General features: G+C 36.5%; 1 protein-coding gene across 1 annotated transcript; it reads right to left on the bottom strand.

Moving 5' to 3' along the window:
- Positions 1 to 151: 151 nt before the first annotated feature.
- Positions 152 to 17,138, bottom strand: LOC124639270 (alpha-tocopherol transfer protein-like). The gene is made up of 8 exons (XM_047176534.1): positions 17,007 to 17,138; positions 4,225 to 4,392; positions 3,651 to 3,813; positions 3,354 to 3,412; positions 2,946 to 3,142; positions 2,534 to 2,644; positions 2,195 to 2,297; positions 152 to 1,345 (listed from the first exon to the last, which is right to left on the bottom strand). Exons 2-8 carry the CDS (start codon positions 4,376 to 4,378, stop codon positions 1,194 to 1,196), a joined length of 939 nt encoding a protein of 312 aa, XP_047032490.1. The 5' UTR covers positions 4,379 to 4,392; positions 17,007 to 17,138; the 3' UTR covers positions 152 to 1,193.
- Between the last annotated feature and the right edge of the window lie 3,067 nt (positions 17,139 to 20,205).

Raw genomic sequence — 20,205 nt, 5'->3', positions numbered from 1 at the left:
CGTGTATTTGTTGACTTATCTGGCATTCTTTTTACTCTAGCGACAGAATGAGGGAGCTCCATTGTGAGGAAAATTACCAAATTCTCTGCTGAAACCGCGAGAAATAGCGGGGTTGTAAATAAATACAAGGATTCTAAAATAAAACAATATATAAAAAATCGAGACATCTATTTTACATACCACAGTTATTGCATTTTATGCTAGCTTCTTTCAGAATTATATAAATCTAAAAACAATATTAATTAATACAAAAAATATATATTTTATTCAACAGTGTAATTTTTGTTTAATAGCTTTTTGATCATTTTATTTTTTTATTACACCGATCTTTGAGTCTGATGTTAAAATTATCGATTTACCTAAATTCTAAAATACTTAACATTCTAAATACACTACTAACATTCTAAATACACTACTTAGAAAATATATATAGTTATAGGGTCCAAGCACAAAAGGTTTCATTTTGATAAATTTAATTTTCTCACTAAAATTTATAAACATTTTCAATTGTTATAATAATGATGATTTTTTCTGTTAATTTTTCTACAAATTATAACAAAACATATGTAAAAACCAGTGAATCACAGATCACATACTAAAATTATAATTTTCTACCACTAACACTAAGCAAATAGAGACAAAATTACCTACCTACCACAGGACAACACCAACGAAATATTTCTTCACCCTGTACTCAATCACAGGACAACAGCAACGAAATATTTCTTCACCCTGTACTCAATCTAATGTCATAAGTATACAACAATATTCTATTTATAACGTTAGATTGACAATATAATGCAGCTCTTTCACACTGGCGGATTATCCGCTCGATTTTTCTACGCACGACACATTCCTCGCGGCAGAAAGTCTTTCCCTCCGCGCCGGTTCCCGATAATTCTTTGATTTCGTGCGTATGTGGCAACGCGAAAAATCCGCTAGTGTGAAAGTACTTTGAGCTTTCAGACTAGTGGATAATATTTTAAGCAAACACTACAGAAACATAGCCACTCAAACTGGAAAATTTGAGCAACTCAGTAATTTATATTTTTTATAGAGCACTTTTAACAGCACTTACATATATATTACATTTACATTGATCAAAAAGTACTAAGCAAGTTAACTTTTCATAAAATTGCCACTATATTATCAATCTACCGCATTCATCGATTACAATATAAATCGATTACCAACTAATCGATGGACAGTTGTCTGAACGAGCCATCGATACCGAACAACTCGTCATAGTTGGTGGGTCTGCCGGGCCGGAGAGACTCGTTGGCGGTGATGCTGTCCTGTCGCTTGAACCAGTCGCGGTACTCTTGGAGTTTCAGCTTCCATTGTTCTGAAGGAAGAAGATAATAAGGAGGTGTATTAAATTGATATTATTTTATAAAAAAAAGAAATCAGGAAGTAAGGAAAATAAACATAAACACAAGACAACAAAAAAAATATGCCGAATAGGTCCAATTCAGCATCATCATCTTCCGTAAAATATGTAAATATGCATTTTGCGCTGTATTTTCCCCTGAAAATCCTTGAAAAAAGAATAACCAAATTCACCAAATAAATCCAAATACATAGTCAAATGGCCGATTTGACCAACCGACAATAATTTCACATGGTTATCGTTATAGTTAAGAGGACGAATTGGAAGTTTTGGCGCCAAGGATCTCAATTTTTCTCAGTAAATACAAAACGGATCAAAATACAACTTGGTTACCTGAAAGTTCATGATATAAACCTTATTTTGTTAGACGTAGAAACATGATTAGGTAACTTTTATAACAGAGAAAAATATATCAAACATACCTCTTTTTAAAAAGAGATTCACATATTATGGGCAAACGGGACCGATTTAAGCCTCTTAACTTTTTTAGTAGTTGAGTATATACATACTCTTTAAAATTGTAGAAGGAATTTTTATCAAATTATCATTTCTAAATAATAAAATTACAAAACCATTTTGTCGCTTACGACTTTTAGTTATAAGCTAGCGCGCGTATTGTTATCCTCGCCCCGCTCAGACGCTCCGACCCCTTTTGGCGCCTTAGTTGCACGTGCCGGTTATGGAATTATTGTTGACCAATTCGTCGCCTTAAATGGTGCAAAATATAGAATGCCTGCCTGCCTGTCCTTCTCAACCCTTTGCCTGTACGTAAAAATTGAGTAAGTGTAAAAAGTAAACAATTACCTTGTAGTGTAGCCATGTCGCCACACTGTCCGCCGTACTCGGTGGGCAACATCTCCTGAGGTATATACTTGTACAAGCCCTTCACGTCCTTGTGAATGTAGATCTGAGGAGAAAGCAAAAACATTAGGTACAGGATGAATCAGAATATCGATTGAAGGATTTGAAAAGAATGCCTTTTACCACATTTGACCGTTTGACGTGTCTTCAGAGACAGATGGGATTTGTCAGAACAAATCGAAACCCTGACTTACTATAATAATTGAATTTCGCGGAAGGTGATCCTCGACCTAGCTCTTGAATGTTGAAAGGAATGAGTTAGATATGACATGACAAACTTACCCGTTTCCTGATCTTCTCCTTGAGGAAAGGTTTGACGAAGTTCACAAATCGCTCGACCAGCGGCGACGTGTTGATGATGTGGACTTCTTTCAGCTTGATTGGATACGCTTCCTGAAAATATATATTTTGTTCAAATTAGAGATCATATTTTCTTTCGACAGCCTGCCTAAATTAAAATATCAACATCTGTTATGGCAGATACGGCTTTATCTCTAGGAGTTATGAATATTGTTCTGAGATTCTGGCTGCTGGCACTGTTAAAGCTTTTACTGAATAGTGAACATATAATAATGAACTTGACAGAGGTGAAAAATACTCCTGCCAACATGCTTAACTCCCTTACAGATGCGTCTATTACTTACACAGCTGTCACCATTCATTCTCATGTCATCTCTCTTTATTACTCACTCACCTGAACACAGATCATGAACTTCTTAATAGTAGCGGCAGACAATTTAGCCAGCATGCTTGGCCCCAGTATAGCCGCATCCAGTATGTATATATCTCCCGCCACTCCTTCTCTTTCTTCTGTGAGACGAACATCTCCTATCATGAGAGCCAGCTTCAGAGTGTCTGTGATCTGCTGCGAGTTCAGGTCTGGGTGTACTCCTGGAAACGAAATCAAACGGGTTGAGGTTAAGAGTCGGAACTTGAGGAGAAAAGAAATAGTAATATTTCTGAAGAGGATGATGAGAAATAAATAAACCTTAATGGTATGCCATTGCTTGAAGAAATATTAGAGGGACCATTTACTGAAATCAAACTTTGGGTGGGCTATTTTTTATCAAAGATGAAAATCGGATAAGGTACAAATCCTTACCTCTGCAAATAGTCACTCTTCTGCCATTTGGTGTAACTCCCGGCAGTGGAGGGCCTTGACTGAAACAGACAAAATATTTCGAATAATTATTATATTTTGAGAGTTTTAGGTATGAACACCGTTTAAACGGGAAAGGAGCAGAAACGGTGATCTGACACGCTCAGGATGATTTGATGATGCTAGAATACCACGAGCTCTGCTTCGCTTGCGTCTCTGAATTACCCAACACTTTATTAATACTCATCAGTATGAAACTCACTTTATTAATACTCATCAGTATTATATGGAATCTCTTACATTTTGTTGGTCATGATATCATCAAGGTCAGGTCTGGTGGCATCACGTTTGGTGAAGAACTCTGGGCAGGCGGCTCTCATGGTGAAGTACATGTCCAGCTTCCTCTTGCACTTCTCCAGGGAGAAACTGCTGCCGCGGAGGAAGGTCATAATGGGTGGGACTTCTGGAATGGAGAATAAAAATATGTGGTTAATGTTTAAAGCGATATAATTTGACTGGATATAAGAGTTCTACCAAGTTATTTCTATACTATTAGCTCTGCGTTTTGTACCTCTAGGTAGTAAGGGAACGGTTGGATGTGGTATCAGACATTGTGTTTATTTTTAAACGAATTAACTGCGTTTTGCTTGTTTTTGTCATATACAAAACAGTTACTTAACGAGCAAAGTTTCTCAAAGTTTAGACTGTAATTTTTTTATGAGAAGTAATATTTACAGCCTATTCACACTGGCGAATTCATCGCTCGGTTCTCCATCACCAATGTGAAAAGGTTGTAGAAGTCCCTATATCTGATTTTAAATCTTAATTCAGCAGTCAATACACCAGTCGCATAAAACCTGAAACATCCACATACCCCAATTATCAGGCAGATGCGGCTGCTTCTTGAGCCACTCCCTTATGAGAGCCACATCCCTGTCCCTCGTCGCCACGTCCTCCTTCAGCTCGATCCTGATGTTCTTCCAAACCTCGCCAGATGGCTGGATCAATAGTTCTTGTTTTAGTTTCATAGTTTTGTCTGGAACTAAAAATATGGGGATGAGTATTTTAAGACAAATGCTGAATGATGAGGTTCTCTCTAAGTTGAATGTCTATCTCTACTTCCTTTAAAACCTTTTGTGCTTTTCTAAGATATTAAGAGAATATAATTAACTAGTTTATGTCGGTGGTTCTGTACTGTGGCGGTTTTACTTGTTTCCCTTGGGAACTGCTTCCCGCACACGGATAAAAGTAGCATATTCCTATGTATATTATTCTGATGTAAGTATCCACACTATGTAAACAGCTTTCAAAACTACAGAACAGAATAGAAAAATTCTTTCACTGTTTAGAAACCAGACTATCCCTAAATTACAAAGGCTATATTTTGTTTAGGTACGGGAAGGAATGCCTGCGCGGCTGAAAGTCATAGGTATTACTAAAAGTTCATCATAATACATGCAGTAGTTCTTGCGTGAAAGAAGAAAAAAAATTCGCAGACGTAATATTTCATACTACAACACAGGATTAGCAATCGATCGCAACTATGAACATATCCGTTCCTCCGCTTGCTCAACCGTCTGCCAGACTAAGGTCACTGACAATGTTTGCGGCTAACATCGACACGCGTGTTGCAACGACTGTTGCAATTCTGTTACAACTATGATTGTGCTCATATTTTGGAGGATAACTTCTTGTCTATCCTTCAAATGGTCTTTCCAACTATGAGTATATAGACAGCTAGTGGCCCACGGTACGTGCTTCGCTTTGTATGAAGTCCACCATTTTGTTACAACAAATGTGATAAATGAGTAACCGCTCGACCGATTTTGTGCAAACTTCACATAAACCTTCTACTAAATAGTCCGGAAAAAGCAAAAATATTTGGTTTCGATAATGGATGTAGGTAATCAGAAATGAGGTAATCCGTCAGAGAACCAAGGTCATCGACATAGCCCACCGAATCAGCAAGCTGAAGTGGCAGTGGGCTGGCCATATTAGCCGAAGAACCGATAACCGTCGGGGTAAACGAGTTCTAGAGTGGAGACCACGCCTCGGCAAACGTAGTGTAGGACGTCCTCAGGCACGGTGGAGTGATGACTTGCGCAAGACGGCTGGCAGGAGCTGGATGCGAGAAGCCGAAAATCGATCTCAGTGGCGTGCACTTGGAGAGGCCTATGTCCAGCAGTGGACTGCGATAGGCTGATGATGAGAATGGATGTAGATATGATACCAGGTTAAAGATTCTTGTGACATTTGGAAATACTGGTCTGTCTAATGTGGGTTTTTATTAAAGAACAACGTGTTAGTTACACTATTAATGTTTCAAGAATGGCTGAAGCTACACAGGCATAGACCCGTAGGAAGGAAATAGGATACTTTTTATCCCCACTCAGTTGTGGGATGTAGTTCTCTCGGGATGCGGGTAAAACCACGGGTCGAAGCTGGTTTTAATTGAAGAGTAAGTAAGAGTGATCAAAAATCGTGTGAGTGACAAAATTTGATCGGAGAATGTAATACCAGTTTTGTGATATTAAGGGTATTAAGAGTTGTGATACAAAATACAGAGAGCCCTACTATCTAGATTCTAGATTAATTATTATTGTTGCAATTTGTACGTGAATGATATATTAAAGTTTCGTTCTTGAGATCAACCCATTGTTCTATTTTTATTCACACAATTGTTAAAGCAACTTTTATGATAGGAGATTATAAAACAATTGAATGAAATATGTGCTTGCATAGGCAATTGCATTATATAATAAGCAACTAAGTATGTAGGTTCATGCTTTTGTCATCTACATATACCAATTTAATAAAGGGAAAACACTTTTTTGTTTGTGTCTTAAAGGCTAGAAAACTACTGAACCAAATTGAAAATATCTTTCACTGTTGGAAAGCTACTCTTCCCTAGTAACATAGACTATATTTTATCCCGGTACGGGCAGTGGTGAAACAACTGCTAGTTCTGAATATAAATAAACAAACTGTTGAACTTTAGTTAAAGTTACTGGGTACATAATCTGTCGTATGAAACTGAACGTGTTTTCGTTCAACAAAATTAAGCTTGTGGCACATTATAGCAGCACCGCAACAGCACGGCTGCAGCACGGCGTCGCCTCGAATTAAAACTACGGGTAGCTGCCAGCGCGCCAACCACGCGCTGTCCGCTCGCCGTGAGCGCGCCGGCCGCGCGCCGGCCGCGAGGTGTAAGCTTGCTGTCACCGCAAACTCAATATTATTTTAAGATGATTATGATTGAACACGACGTAATGACGTTGTTTCGCTGCCGACTCGGAGTCGGCGCGCAATTAGCACGCCGTCGGCGCGCTGTACGCATGAGGACCGCTCGCTTGCAGCACGCGGGCGGCGAGTCGAGTTGTGTGGAAGTGGCAAGCACGCTGACTGCTCGCCGTTGGCTTTTTCATATTGGCATTACGAAATATATTATAATATACACGATTTAATGCTCTAAATTGAATGACAACTTAAATGCTGGTGTGGAGCCGTGCTGTTGCGGTGCCGCTATAATGTGCCATAACCTTTATTCTTAAATCAAAGAAAGCAATAATAATGACATAGGTCATAGGTCATAGGTCATAGGTCTCCCGCCTCTGGCTTGCCTTCGTTGGCCATCCAGAGTGGAGTCGCTAGAGCAGGGTTAGTAGCCTTGCTCGGGAGGTGGGTGCCTCGTGGTAAGTGGGTATATTTCTATAGTGGTTCAGGGATAATCGTGGTATACATGGCAATTTATTGTTTAAAAGACAACAATAGCAGATTAATACTAAGTCGTAATATAAAAGATACCTGGAAAAACCATTAATCAGACTGCCTTTGTACCTAATATATTTAATGATGTGATTTCAAAATTATTGTGCTTATGTTGAATAGCAGCTATAAAAGTGCTACATAGTTTTATCCGATTAATAGCCCATAATGATAGTATTACACCTGCTTATGTTTTTTTTTTATATAAAAATGTTTTTCGTGACGTCATTTGTCTAACATGATGATGATGTCCTCCTAGCCGATTATCGGCTACGGCGGCTGTTCTCATGTAAGGAGATTAGCCAACTACGCAAGATATATTATAGTGCACGAGCATTTGCGCAGACACAGGTGCACTCCCTATTCCTACACTCTCATAGCCCGATGGGACGGCAATCCGACACGACCGGAAAGAGATCAGGCGCAGGACCGACATTCACGTGCTCTCCGATGCACGGGTGAATCAATCACCACCTTCCAGGCTCCGGGCTGCTATGTGAAAGTCTTCTAAAACCCACAAAGCGATTTCGGCCCGACTCGGGAATCGAACCCGAGACCTCGGGTTCAGCAGCCGCACTTGCGACAGCTAGACCAACGAGGCAGTTAAACATATCAATATAAATGTGTGATATAATTAATATGTGTGTGTGATATAATTAATATGTTAGTTTGTCTAACATATTAATTATATCACTGTAATGTATAAATGATGAACGGAATCTTTTACAATAATTTTAATTATATGTATAGTCGGAACATAATGTAGTTTTAGTATGGCTAAAGTTATGATGCTCATAAATTGATATCACAGGAATCAATTCATCAGAAACGACTTTTAGGAAACATTTTTACGAAATAAGTTGGACGCGTAAGGAAAGACGATTTTTTTTTGGTTCACTAAGCTGCCTCGCCTACCCTATTTCATTGAACTTTACTTTCTACACTTTTATTTCGCTTACAAAATAGGTAGTAAATTAAAATGCGATAGATAATAGTGGGTAGCTATTTGAAACGAAGTTATGGCTGTTTCCAAGAACAAGCACATATGTAGGTAGGCTACCTTTTACATCCGCATTCGATGTCTATTCATAGCAGAATACCAATACTCAAAGTTACCCAAAAACATGACCTTTTCTATCTATGGTCGAGTAAAAAAACCCCATTATACTTACTAAGATGTTCATATGTTCTTCTAAACTCTTGTGAACTTTAATGTTTTAACAAAGCATTCCCGACCTTGAACAAATGATCATTAGGTATGTTTTCCAATAAACGATGTTGTTAAACACTTAGGTACCCATTTGAATAGTTGTTAGTAAGTACTTAATATAATATGTTTTGTTTTCCATTATGTATGTTCGTTATTATCTACTGACGTTTTGAACACACGAGTGAAGAGTTCTTCTAGATTTTAATGACGAGTGTACAATGTCAATTTACTAGTGTTAGAACCTACATGGAACCTACGCACATTGCAGACTAAACTAGGCAGCCTGATAATAATTGGTTGACAGTTAAAATTGTGAATTCAAGAAAAAAAATATCCGATTGGATACCGGCTGGATAGCTGATCGTGGGTTTTAGAATCTTTCAGTCCAAAAAAGTCGACAGGCGGATTTGAGATAACTCTGACACTACTCACTGAACTTGTCAGCTGATTAACTCTGCAGCTCACTCGATAAGGACAAAAGAAAATCTTTAAATTAAGTATTAATAAACTTTAAGAAATCATTGGTTTTCGCAATGTCACTGAAAACCACGTGTTTTCAATGGTGAAAATAAAAAGAAAGCTGTCATTGTATTTACGTGTTTTAGCCGTAACTAATAGTATGAAATTACTTTAATTTCCTACGAAGTTTCCACTGTGGTTAGTTCTTATTAATAAACTGCCATTACCTATCTATTGTCTAGAATCGTTTATACATAAGTATTCATTTATAAGAAGTATGAATTAGGTGACATTGATATCTTGCAAAATATCAAATGCATCCAATATAGTCTTTAAGCTGATAATAAAGCTGAAAACGGTTGTATTGTACAACTCGTTAATATAAAGAACTATGTGAAAATATATGTTTCAATATTAAATAAGCCATTTATCGATTATTCCTGCCATTAACTCATTCAAACAATGAATCTAACTTTTCTTTCAGCTTTGTAATAATCAGCTGTGATTTCGGACAATATTTGATGCATTTGAAATACATGCATTTTCTTCATACCTACGAGTACATGGTCTGTTTACATTTTCTGTAAAAGCAACCTAACCTTGTAAGGTGTAAATCATAAGAGACTACATTGATGGTCATAAATATATGAACACATCCTATATTTACAAACTGTATGGATTCGGTCTAAAAGATTCTAATTCTACCAAGTTAAAAACGCAATAAGGTAGAACTTTTGTGCAACCAAAAAAACAATTATTAATTTAATTTGTATAATTATAACAGTTGAAAACCAGCGTATGCCAATAGCTGTCTGAAAAAACCCTGAAAACTAGGTGTATTATAGTTCGGCCATTCAGAGAATGCGTTCCTGACACGTCGCGATTGAACTGACGACGTAATAACATTCATTGATTATTGATATAATAATGTTGTTTTAATGCTCCTCAATTGTTAAAACGGTAAACAACCAGCAAAAATATTTTTATCGTAACTGCAACGCCATTGCAAAGTTACGTCGTCAGTTCAATCGCGACGTGTCAGGAACGCATTCTCTGAATGGCCGAACTATAGGCACACTTATTTCTTTTTTATTTACTTTTCCCCTATTTGTGTTAGTATTGTGTTATGTCAATTAATCATCTTTCTTTCTTCTTTCAGTTAAACACAAAAAGGTGTTGTTTACCTAATAATTGTTTTCTCTCACATTTTCAATATTATTTTCGAGTGCAGTTGAATGCAGTTGCATCGCCGGTTAAGCTGGTTAGTGCATCGGGGTAAATGCACTTAACTGTTCTTTAGCAGAGTGCAACGTAACTGGCTGTGGAACACTTGCCGGGCTAAATAGACACAGTTTATCGCAAACTAGCTGTTTGCCGCGGTTTCACCCGAGTCTTGGGGGAACTTTTTCCTGTAAGTATCTGGAGAAAATGTAGCCAATATTGATCACGGATGGTTTAGCTTCCCAACAGTGTAAGAATTTTTCATATCGAATCAGTAGTTTCAGAGCCTTACGGTACAAAGGATGATGGGCAATTTTGTATGAACCCTGGCCTGATAACCAATAAAGTTCTAATGAATATTATATTATTGCTTATACCCTATAGTTACTGAAATAAAACGGTTCATGTCAAGAATCTACCGGAAATAAGTACAGTCGGGCACAAAAGAGTTATACTTTTTGCACCGATTTTTTTTTGTTTAAAATAAAATCCATACTAGAAAAATTCATTGTATGATGTATTTTCGTCAACTTATCACTTTTTTAAATAAGCCTAGGGTAGACTATCAATAAAAATCGGTCTTAACTACGCATAATTGTTTTAATAGCAAAACAAAACATAAAAACTTTTACTTCTACCACCGTATACTATTTCCATTATTGGAGATAGCATTTCCTCGTTCTGCGGCACCAGGATAGTCGGCCTTGGGTTGTCGAGTTATTAGAAAAGTAGCGACCCACCCCAGCTTCGCACGGGAAAACAGAATTTACTCACTATTTAACGGATGTTATTACACATACAAACCTACCTCTTCAATCACTCTATCTTTGAATATAATAATATATTAAAAAAACCGCACGGGTGGTCAGGTCCGCAAAGATAAATGAGGGGTTTAATCAGTATTCTTAGACTAAAGTTATTTAAGTTGTTTATCAGCTTTCACAGAGTTCTCATCATATGGCACATCAGGCTTGTTAGCCAGGACAGTCGACAGTCATTGATGATGATAGCTTGATGCCAACACACCTCCAATTCCATAGGATTATATTTCAAAGCAAGATGTATTATCCTGGCCATTAGATGATGTCATGCAAGTACTCACGACAAGTATTTGCATGAAATGGGCTACGGACTTGACTGAACTGATTTGAAAAATCTTTCAGTGGTGGAAAAGCTACGTTATTTATAATAAGAAGATAGGTAGGTTTTCTTTATATACCATACGTGCCAAAGTGGTATAATTCCATAGGCAGTCGTAGGCTTACAGGACTGATATATTCCTTCCCCAGTGGTTAACAATGTTCCACCCATAACAAAAATTGAAGTTTAGGGTATAAGCTATCATTTGATGTGCAAATGGATATTATTGGTTATGCCGGTTAGACTCACTGAAACGGCGGAATACGTACACCTTATGTTGTGAATGCTGCCTGTATTTTTTTTAATATGGACACATGCACCTTCTGTGATACGTCCTGACTGATATTGGCAATAATAATGGCACTTAAACATCTCTCCCATACAAAATGAAGTGTTTCAAGTCCATACGCTGTGCCACGCTACCAAGTGTCATATCTTCGTTCTCCGGTGGTTCACAATGTTTTGCCCATAATAAAAAATGAAGCTTAGGATATGCTATCATTTAGCTATCATTTGATATAATCTTTTTTTTTTCAATAAACTTGAAAAATATGGGCACAGACACCTTCTGCGACTCGTTCTGACAATTATTGACAATAATATAATGCACTTAAACATCCCTCCCATACAAAATGAAGTGGTTCAAGTCCTTAGGCTGTCCTATGCTATCAAGTGTCATATCTTCGTTCTCCGGTGGTTTACAATGTTTTGCCCATAATAAAAAATAAAACTTAGGGTATCAGCTATCATTTGATATGCGAATTGTTTTTATTGGTTATGCCGGTTAGAGCCACCAGAACGGTGGAGTACGTACACCATACGTTGTAAATAGGTAATACCTGCTAAATAATCTTTTTTATAACCTTGGAAAATATGGGCACAGACACCTTGTGTGATACGCCCTGACTAATATGGACAATAATAATGGCACTTAAACATCTCTCCCATACAAAATGAAGGGTTTCAAGTCCATACGCTGTCCTACGCTACCAAGTGTCATATCATCGTTCTCCGGTGGTTCACAATGTTTTGCCCATAATAAAAAATGAAGCTTAGGATATGAGCTATCATTTGATATGCAAATGGTTTTCATTGGTTATGCCGGTTAGACTCACCAGAACGGCGGAATACGTACACCATACGTTGTAAATACTAAATGCTAAATAATCTTTTTTTTTTCAATAAACTTGGAAAATATGGGCACAGACACCTTCTGCGACTCGTTCTGACAATTATTGACAATAATAATGTACTTAAACATCCCTCCCATACAAAATGAAGTGGTTCAAGTCCTTAGGCTGTCCTATGCTATCAAGTGTCATATCTTCGTTCTCCGGTGGTTTACAATGTTTTGCCCATAATAAAAAATGAAGCTTAGGGTATAAGCTATCATTTGATATGCGAATCGTTTTTATTGGATATACCGGCCAATTTTACCCATCATCCTTAGCGATCAAAAAAATAAATTAAGACATATAAATACAATATTTATAAATAAGGATGATTTGTACACATTTGAAAACATAAATTGGTTTTCCGTGTTTCATTTTGTTGGTAAACATTTTTGACCTCGCAAAGACTACTATGAGCATGACCTTGTGGTATTAAACATTTTAGCATATTTATTTATTCAGCTGTTTTGTAAATCGTGCATGACAATAAAAGGAACCTTTAAAATTAATATTAATGAATGATAAATTATGAATATGCATCTTATCGGGACCTGATAGGATAAGTAACAGCAGCTTGGGTCAATCGGTTATAAGTTATAAGATGAAGCAACTTAGGTACACTTGTCGCGTGTGAGACCATCGTATGACGAGTTAATCCGTATTTCGGAAGACACGTTAAATTGGGTTCTAGCTGCCATTTAAACATCTTTGGCAATCGTTTCGGGTAGTAAGAAGCCAAAACTTCCAACAATTAGGCATTCCATTATGTTGTAATAGGAGGTACATTTTGATTGGTGACAATATGGACCCTATAGGGCACAGCTTAAAGAAATCGGGTTGGCCTTGTAACTGGATTGATGGACAGTAGCTCCATTTGAAACACTGGCACTCATCTGCATCCTGTTAGACTAGACCCCTATAGATATAGTTGGGCAAAGGCTAGGCAGATATATCTGTTTTATAATCCTGTGGCTGTTAATTAGCCACTAGACTAGCTCCTCTATTACCAAACAAAATAGTCAGACTACTTTTAAAAATTCTTGCGGACCTTTTAGAAACTTTCAATAATCGTCTATAACTTTTCGAAATCATAAAATATAGCCTTTCGAAACTGAGATCTGCATTGACCTACACATACTGTTAGCCAAATCTACTAACATTAAGCAATAGGTAGCCTTGACTGTTGAGTGTCCAACTGACATTGAGCTTACCCATGCTTTATTTGGTAAAGAACGTAGGAGGGGGGGTTTTGATCAGTTTTATTTTTAAAAACCGTTATAGTCTAAAGGTTATATATTGATTTATGATACAAAAAATTTGGTTCCGTGTATCGTCCACGTTTAATGAAAACTACGTCGCGCGCTTGGATTAAAAGTATAGTTTAGTATTCCTTGATAAATGGACCATTAACATGAAAATTGGTAGCAATAATGCTATATCACTGCCAATTTTCATGAAAATCATGAGGACGCCAAAAGAAGAATTTGTTACTGAGGAGATTTTTGCGCTATTCCCTTCTACAAACTAAGAAACAATGCTATGGAAGGATTAAAGACTGTCTTTTAGAAAACACTGGTGAGCAATAAGGGCTGATTTAGACGAAGTTTTCTAAACAATATTGTCTTCTAAAATGTCAAACTGTGGAGTTTCAAGTTTGTCACAGCCTAAGTTACGAAAGTGAAGTTGCTATGTAGTTAAATGGTTGTCAAGTGAAGCAAGTACTACTAACTTGAGTAACAAGTGGTGACTAGCTATTTTGAGGGTTATTAACTTACTCTAAAATTATACATACGATGAAACCGGAATATCAAATTGGGGTTAAGCAGTTTTAGAGTTGCTCAAAACGACATAAAGTTTGGCGAGAACTAACCTATGCTTTTTGTTGCAATTATCATGGTATTGTGAACACTATGTAACATTAGTGCAGTAGGTATAACACGCTTCTCTCAAGTGAAGTAAATCCTGTGCCACACTACTAGCTATTTATTGTCAAGAAAACCTCTCATTGTAACCTTTTTTTAAGGGAAATCATCATATGGGGGCATCCCGCTGTCGGCCAGCAACGTGAGGGAGTGTCAGACTCTTACTGGCTAAAACCCATCATGTTCCTTCTTAAGCCAGCAGTTTTTTACCTTGAATATAATTTATTACAATCGTGAGAAATGTTTAGATAGTTTTTGAAGCATCGCAATCGCTATAAAATGTAATGTAATGTGCACATGCTTTAATACGTGACAGATGGAAAAAATACCAAATTACTGTGATTAAGAAATGTTCTCTTGAACAATAAAATTACTGACCTTGTTTTTATGATCATAATTCGGATGTTGCATGTGAAACTTTGGTTTAGGGTTCCGTAGTTAGAGGTAGAACTATTTACTAAGACTAAGATTAATTAAGACTGACTAACTACTAATGTCCGTCTAACTGTTAGATAACTGATATTTTCAAAGATGTCGCTATACCAAGTAAGTATCTAAGTACTTAAAATTGAAATAAAATTATTATTTTAGGTGACTCCCGTTCAAGAGACGTATTTTTTGTCATCGTATTATAAATATTGGTACGGAACCATCACGGTTTTATTAGTATTGTTTAGTGCCGAAAAACAATGATAAACTATAAATCTGTGTTATAATAAAGATTGCAATAAATATAGCCTCATTTTGATTTATAGCATTGAAATCAGTTTCGAAATTGATTAATATCACATTATTTTAGAATTTAGACGAAGGTAAGATCCATTAGTTACGTGAACTTTAGACCGACTACAAAATAGTCTAAAGTTCATAAAAAAATATTGTTGAACAGCTGTTTCATTCATCGACTTCATAACCTTGAATTTTCACTACATTGATAGTGTTGTGATCATCTGCCTAGCCTTTTCCCAACTATGTTGGGTCAGTTTCAGTCTAAGAGGATGTATCTGAGTACCAGTGTGACATGTGGAGCGACTGTCTATCCAACCTCCTTAATTTGTGCAACCCGATTTATGACGAAAAAACTGGTTGTCAGACTTCCTAGCTTTTACCCGTAATGAACGCCAAAGATTTCCAAATGACAGTCGGGAACCAACAGTTTAACGTGCTTTCCAAAACAAGGTATAACACTTACCTATAACATTCTAATTCTCATGTATCTTAGAAGTATAATTTAGAATTTTAAACGTTTACATATGTAATCATACAATTATATCAATTTATACAAATCGCGATAATGAGTCATACATATATTATGTTACCACGCCCGAAGAAGCAGCTACCTTAATGGTCTCTGCACACAGCGGGCGCGGCGCGGCGGGAAGGGACGGCGACGCGACGCTGAGCAGTTGTAATGTACTAGATATTACGGACGACATCACACAGAGCCGTCCCGCTCGGCGCGATGCGATGCAACGATCTAGTACATTGTGTCACGTCGCCGCCGTCCCGTCCCGCCGCGCCGCGCCCGCTGTGTGCAGAGACCTTTATGTATCTACATATAAATATGTATGTATGTAACATATATAAGTAAGTATAATATGTTTATTGTTCTAAGTTCATCATGATATGTATTACGCAGGTGTACGATTGAAATATACGTGTGATTTGCATCAATAGTAGAAACTACGTCAACGATTGTTCATCATCTGCCTAGCCTTTTCTCAACTACGTTGGGGTCGGCTTCCAGCCTAACAGGATGCAGCTGAGTACCAGTGTTTTACATGGAGCGAATGCCTATCTGACCTTCTCAAAATCATCATTAGGTACGTTGATTGTTAATGTTTCAAATTCGAAAAGATAAAATACCGATTATTATCTTAGATTTAGAGATAAGTAAGATTAAAAATCTGACCAGTCGGAAAAGGATGAACTGAATTAAGTACATATTTATTTAAAAAGTAGTGTATAAATGATAAAATATACCTATGGAATTAAATATTTAGTTTTATTGAATTAAAATATAATAGTCGGAAATATAAAGTTTTACCTACGTTAAAACAGCTTTATCTTTATAAAAGTCATTCTTCTAGATATGATGCGTCGTATCTTGTCAACCGACTTCAAAAAAAGGAGGAGGTTCTCAATTCGGCTGTATTTTTTTTTCTATATAATCATAGTATATTTATACCATTTTATGAGTGTTAATGTACCTATCAGGTGCACGTAAATACCTCTTGAAAGTTTTTTCTTATGAACTTGATTATAATTTCTATTAACTGAGTTTAACTAAAAACATGAGCGAAACAATGGTAGCAAAAGAAAGTGTAACAGCATGTTTTCAGTTACAAAAAACCAGATCATATTGAAAAGTTTATGACCTCATTATTTATATCGAATATTCCTAATCCTACAAGTGGTTTTTAAATCAAAGTTTCAATCATTATGACTAATAAGCATAACTTAGTACAAAATTCAGAGTGAGGGTAGAATTTTTGCGTTTAAGTCAGTTAAAATTGTGATTTCAAACTTTAATATTTTTGAAAGCTACATAGAAATATAACGGACCTACCTTAACACCTATCCCATACAATAATTAGGTCACGGTTTTTTACCACACCATTGATTAAAATGAAAAGTAAACGCAAAAGCTTTCACATTATAAAACAATGGTCAACTCCGTAATTGAAAACTAACCCAAAATAATTTAAAATATCGAACAGAATCGAACTCAATTTGAATTTTAAAATTAGAATAATTTCAAACTCACATGCTTGTTCCTCACAACCACAGATCACACGTTTCGCAATCCTTTTTTTTTAAGGCAAAGGTATGTCGCGTCAGCCGAGGTCCAAGGCTCGGCGTCTACTGAGAGCAACCTCTTTCTGCACTCATGTTGAGAAATGCATTCAATGAGAATGACATACGGGTGAAAAGCTCCATCGCATGATCATGCATAAACAATAAGCTGGGTTTAAGTACGATTGAATATAAGATTTGCGCGTAAAAGACAACTTGGAAAGTATTCATTTCTTTTTATTGCTGACATTAAAAATATATTTTCACTTTTATTTTACTTAATAGATAGGAAAAATAAAATCAAAAGAACTATGGCACCTAGTGCTGGTTAATTTCATTTCATTTAATCATTTATTTTTTACTCAAGTAGGGGTAATAGGTAGGTATCTAATTAAAAAAAAATCTTTAATTTTCTAAAATATGGTAATGATACTTTCAGTCCAATTGTTCTGCCGTATGTCTCAGTGAAGTCCTACGGAATCGAAAGTTCGCTAAATGAGGGTAAAATGCACTTCGTTGCATTATTAGACCTACCTTCTCACCAAGTTATCAATGAACAGATTATTTCATTGGATAAAAACTTCTTCCTCTTTTAATTAACATAGATATACTTAGGTGAACTCGTGTTTCTCAAGTGAAGAGGATTCTATTGCTATGTTATCATTAAATCACATACCTGTAGGTACTTAATTAAATGTCTGCAAACGTGGGAAAATAGGAAAATAATACAAATTATTTTTTCCATTTATCTCATCTTAAAACATTATTTACACATTTTAAAACATTCTTATAAAAACAAAAAAAGGTATCCATAAAAATATGTAGATGTAAACATAAGACACTTATGTATATCGGGAACAGGGTCCAAGCTAACGGTGATTTGAGCTCCAGAGACAAGAACTTCCTAGTGACACACTATTTTACATTTATTTTTCGGTAAATTTACATTTGATGCAAAAATATGCATGCTTACAAAAGTGCATTCTAGACTGCAGCAGTGTTGCGGTGAATAACTTGCATTTTTTTACCGTCTGGCACGTCAAGATAGATGTTATTAATAGGTATCGATTTTTGGATTAACATTTTAAGTTATGTAATAAAATAATAAGGCAGATACATACTTAGTAAGCAGTTAGCAAGGAGGTGATACTTCTTTTGTCCGTCTAATTTTGTGGAAGTGCGATTTTTGTTCAGAATAAGTTTATTTAATCTATAATAATAAGTTTATTTTAACGCAAATATTTAATCTATATCTATCTATATATGTATAAATGAAACCCGTTGTCACGACATAACATGAAAACGGCTTGACCGATTTGGCTGAAAATTAGTGGAGAGGTAACTTAGACTCGGGAGAAGGTTTCAGGATAGTTGTCACCATCCGGCTACGGGACGCGGGTGAAACCGCGGGCGAAAGCTAGTATGAAATAAAATTAAATAACAAACAGTTAAACATAGCTATGAACATAATTCTTAGTACTTAGTTATTCTCTAGTGCTTAGAACTTTTGTAACAAAAATAATATACCTACTGATATGTCATCAATAGTTTTGTTTATTTATTGAAGGTATAAAAACATGTTCCTGAACCACGAGTCAAAAATATTATTTATTTAGATACATAAACACAAGTATTACACAGTATGACATTGTGATTCCAATCACGTAAATCTTTTACACTAAAACCTGCACGTATTTACTTATATTTTGTGCCTATAGCAATAGGTATTTTGATAGAATTAAGTTGCTCTTACTCCTTAACGTTTAGGAATGTGTATTGATCCTCTGTAATTATGAACATGGTTCTTTAAAGATGGCTTCCTTATAGCCATCTTTAACACATCCAGAAACATGATCCTAAAGATTAAGGGTCGGTTCATATCTGACGGAAAATGCGTCGAGCGTATCGTAAATGTATGATTGACGTACTAACGCATCATCGGTTAGGTGTGAATGATTGAATGTTTTATCGTATATTTGTCTGTTTTGGCGTTACGCGACCGAAAATACGCGACGTATGTTCCGTCAGATATGAACCTACCCTAAGGAACATGGAAGGATCTCAACAGGGCGTTTACCTTTAGACGAGAACCTGTCAGGACAAGATATGATAATAAGTCGACACGCTATTAAAGACAACTAGTCGCTCTCCTCAGTGGTTATACGCATTTCACGTAGGAACAACACCGTACACCCTAATAAAAAGTTACCCATAGCATTCCTCGATAAATGGGCAGAGAGAAATGGGCTATCTACTCAAACATTTTTCAGTCCAGTACTTAGTTCCAAAGATTCAGATAAATTTCAGGAACTACCGGACTAATTTAAGGAAACAAAACCAAACAAGTTTTGTCTTATATTTATCTTATTTTAGTACTTATAGAAGTCTAGATAACTGGTCTCAGGGTGACATAATCATCATCTTGACATCCCACAAAACCCGCTGACGCCTCACCGATTGTTTGTAAATTTTCGGACGCAGCACAATATACAAAAGGCGTAGTTCTAAACTAAGTCACGTATTAGTTGCGTCTTTATAATGATAACATTGTGCATTCAAGTCGCGTGGGTACTGCGGTGGTAGAGCAGCGGAGATGTAGCGGGAGCGGGTGGCACTTAGCGTCTATTTTGGTTGGTTTGGTTGCTGAAGGTTAGCAGTTTTTTGTGCATAGACAGACATAAGTTACTTGATGGAGGTGATACAGACATATTACCGCATGTACTGCAGACACGACTCCAGGCTGCCCATCATTAACAATTTAAGAAGTTTGCTTCTATCGCGCCCTACACAAAATCCTTCATTGGAGTGTCGTAGTCAATAGTTTTAGTTTGTATTTTTTGTACATCTCTGTTCGTTTGCTGAACTATAACCGAAATAAAATTTTAATGAAGCTTCAAGATTAAATTGGCAAATATAGGTACGCTAGTTAAAGAAAATTAGGTATTCACGCAATGTTTGTTTGGGGAAAAAGTCGTGGTGGCCTAGTGGGTAAAGGACCAACCTCTCAAGTATGAGGGCGAGGGTTCGATCCCAGGTCAGGCAAGTACCAATGCAACTTTTCTAAGTTTGTATGTACTTTCTAAGTATATCTTAGACACCATTGGCTGTGTTTCGGATGGCACGTTAAACTGTAGGTCCCGGCTGTCATTGAACATCCTTGGCAGTCGTTA

This window comes from Helicoverpa zea, chromosome 19 (assembly GCF_022581195.2).
Source record: "Helicoverpa zea isolate HzStark_Cry1AcR chromosome 19, ilHelZeax1.1, whole genome shotgun sequence".
Classification (NCBI taxonomy): domain Eukaryota; kingdom Metazoa; phylum Arthropoda; class Insecta; order Lepidoptera; family Noctuidae; genus Helicoverpa; species Helicoverpa zea.
This window is presented reverse-complemented; position numbering and strand designations above follow the sequence as displayed.

What these genes read in the sequence shown, in the direction of transcription:
- LOC124639270 (XM_047176534.1), bottom strand. Translation starts at nt 4,378, where the DNA reads ATGAAACTAAAACAAGAACTATTGATCCAGCCATCTGGCGAGGTTTGG. An exon ending in AAGAGTGACTATTTGCAGAG is followed by an intron (nt 3,143 to 3,353) that starts GTAAGGATTTGT and finishes TTTCGTTTCCAG; the next exon opens with GAGTACACCCAGACCTGAAC. An exon ending in AGGAGAAGATCAGGAAACGG is followed by an intron (nt 2,298 to 2,533) that starts GTAAGTTTGTCA and finishes CTTTCTCCTCAG; the next exon opens with ATCTACATTCACAAGGACGT.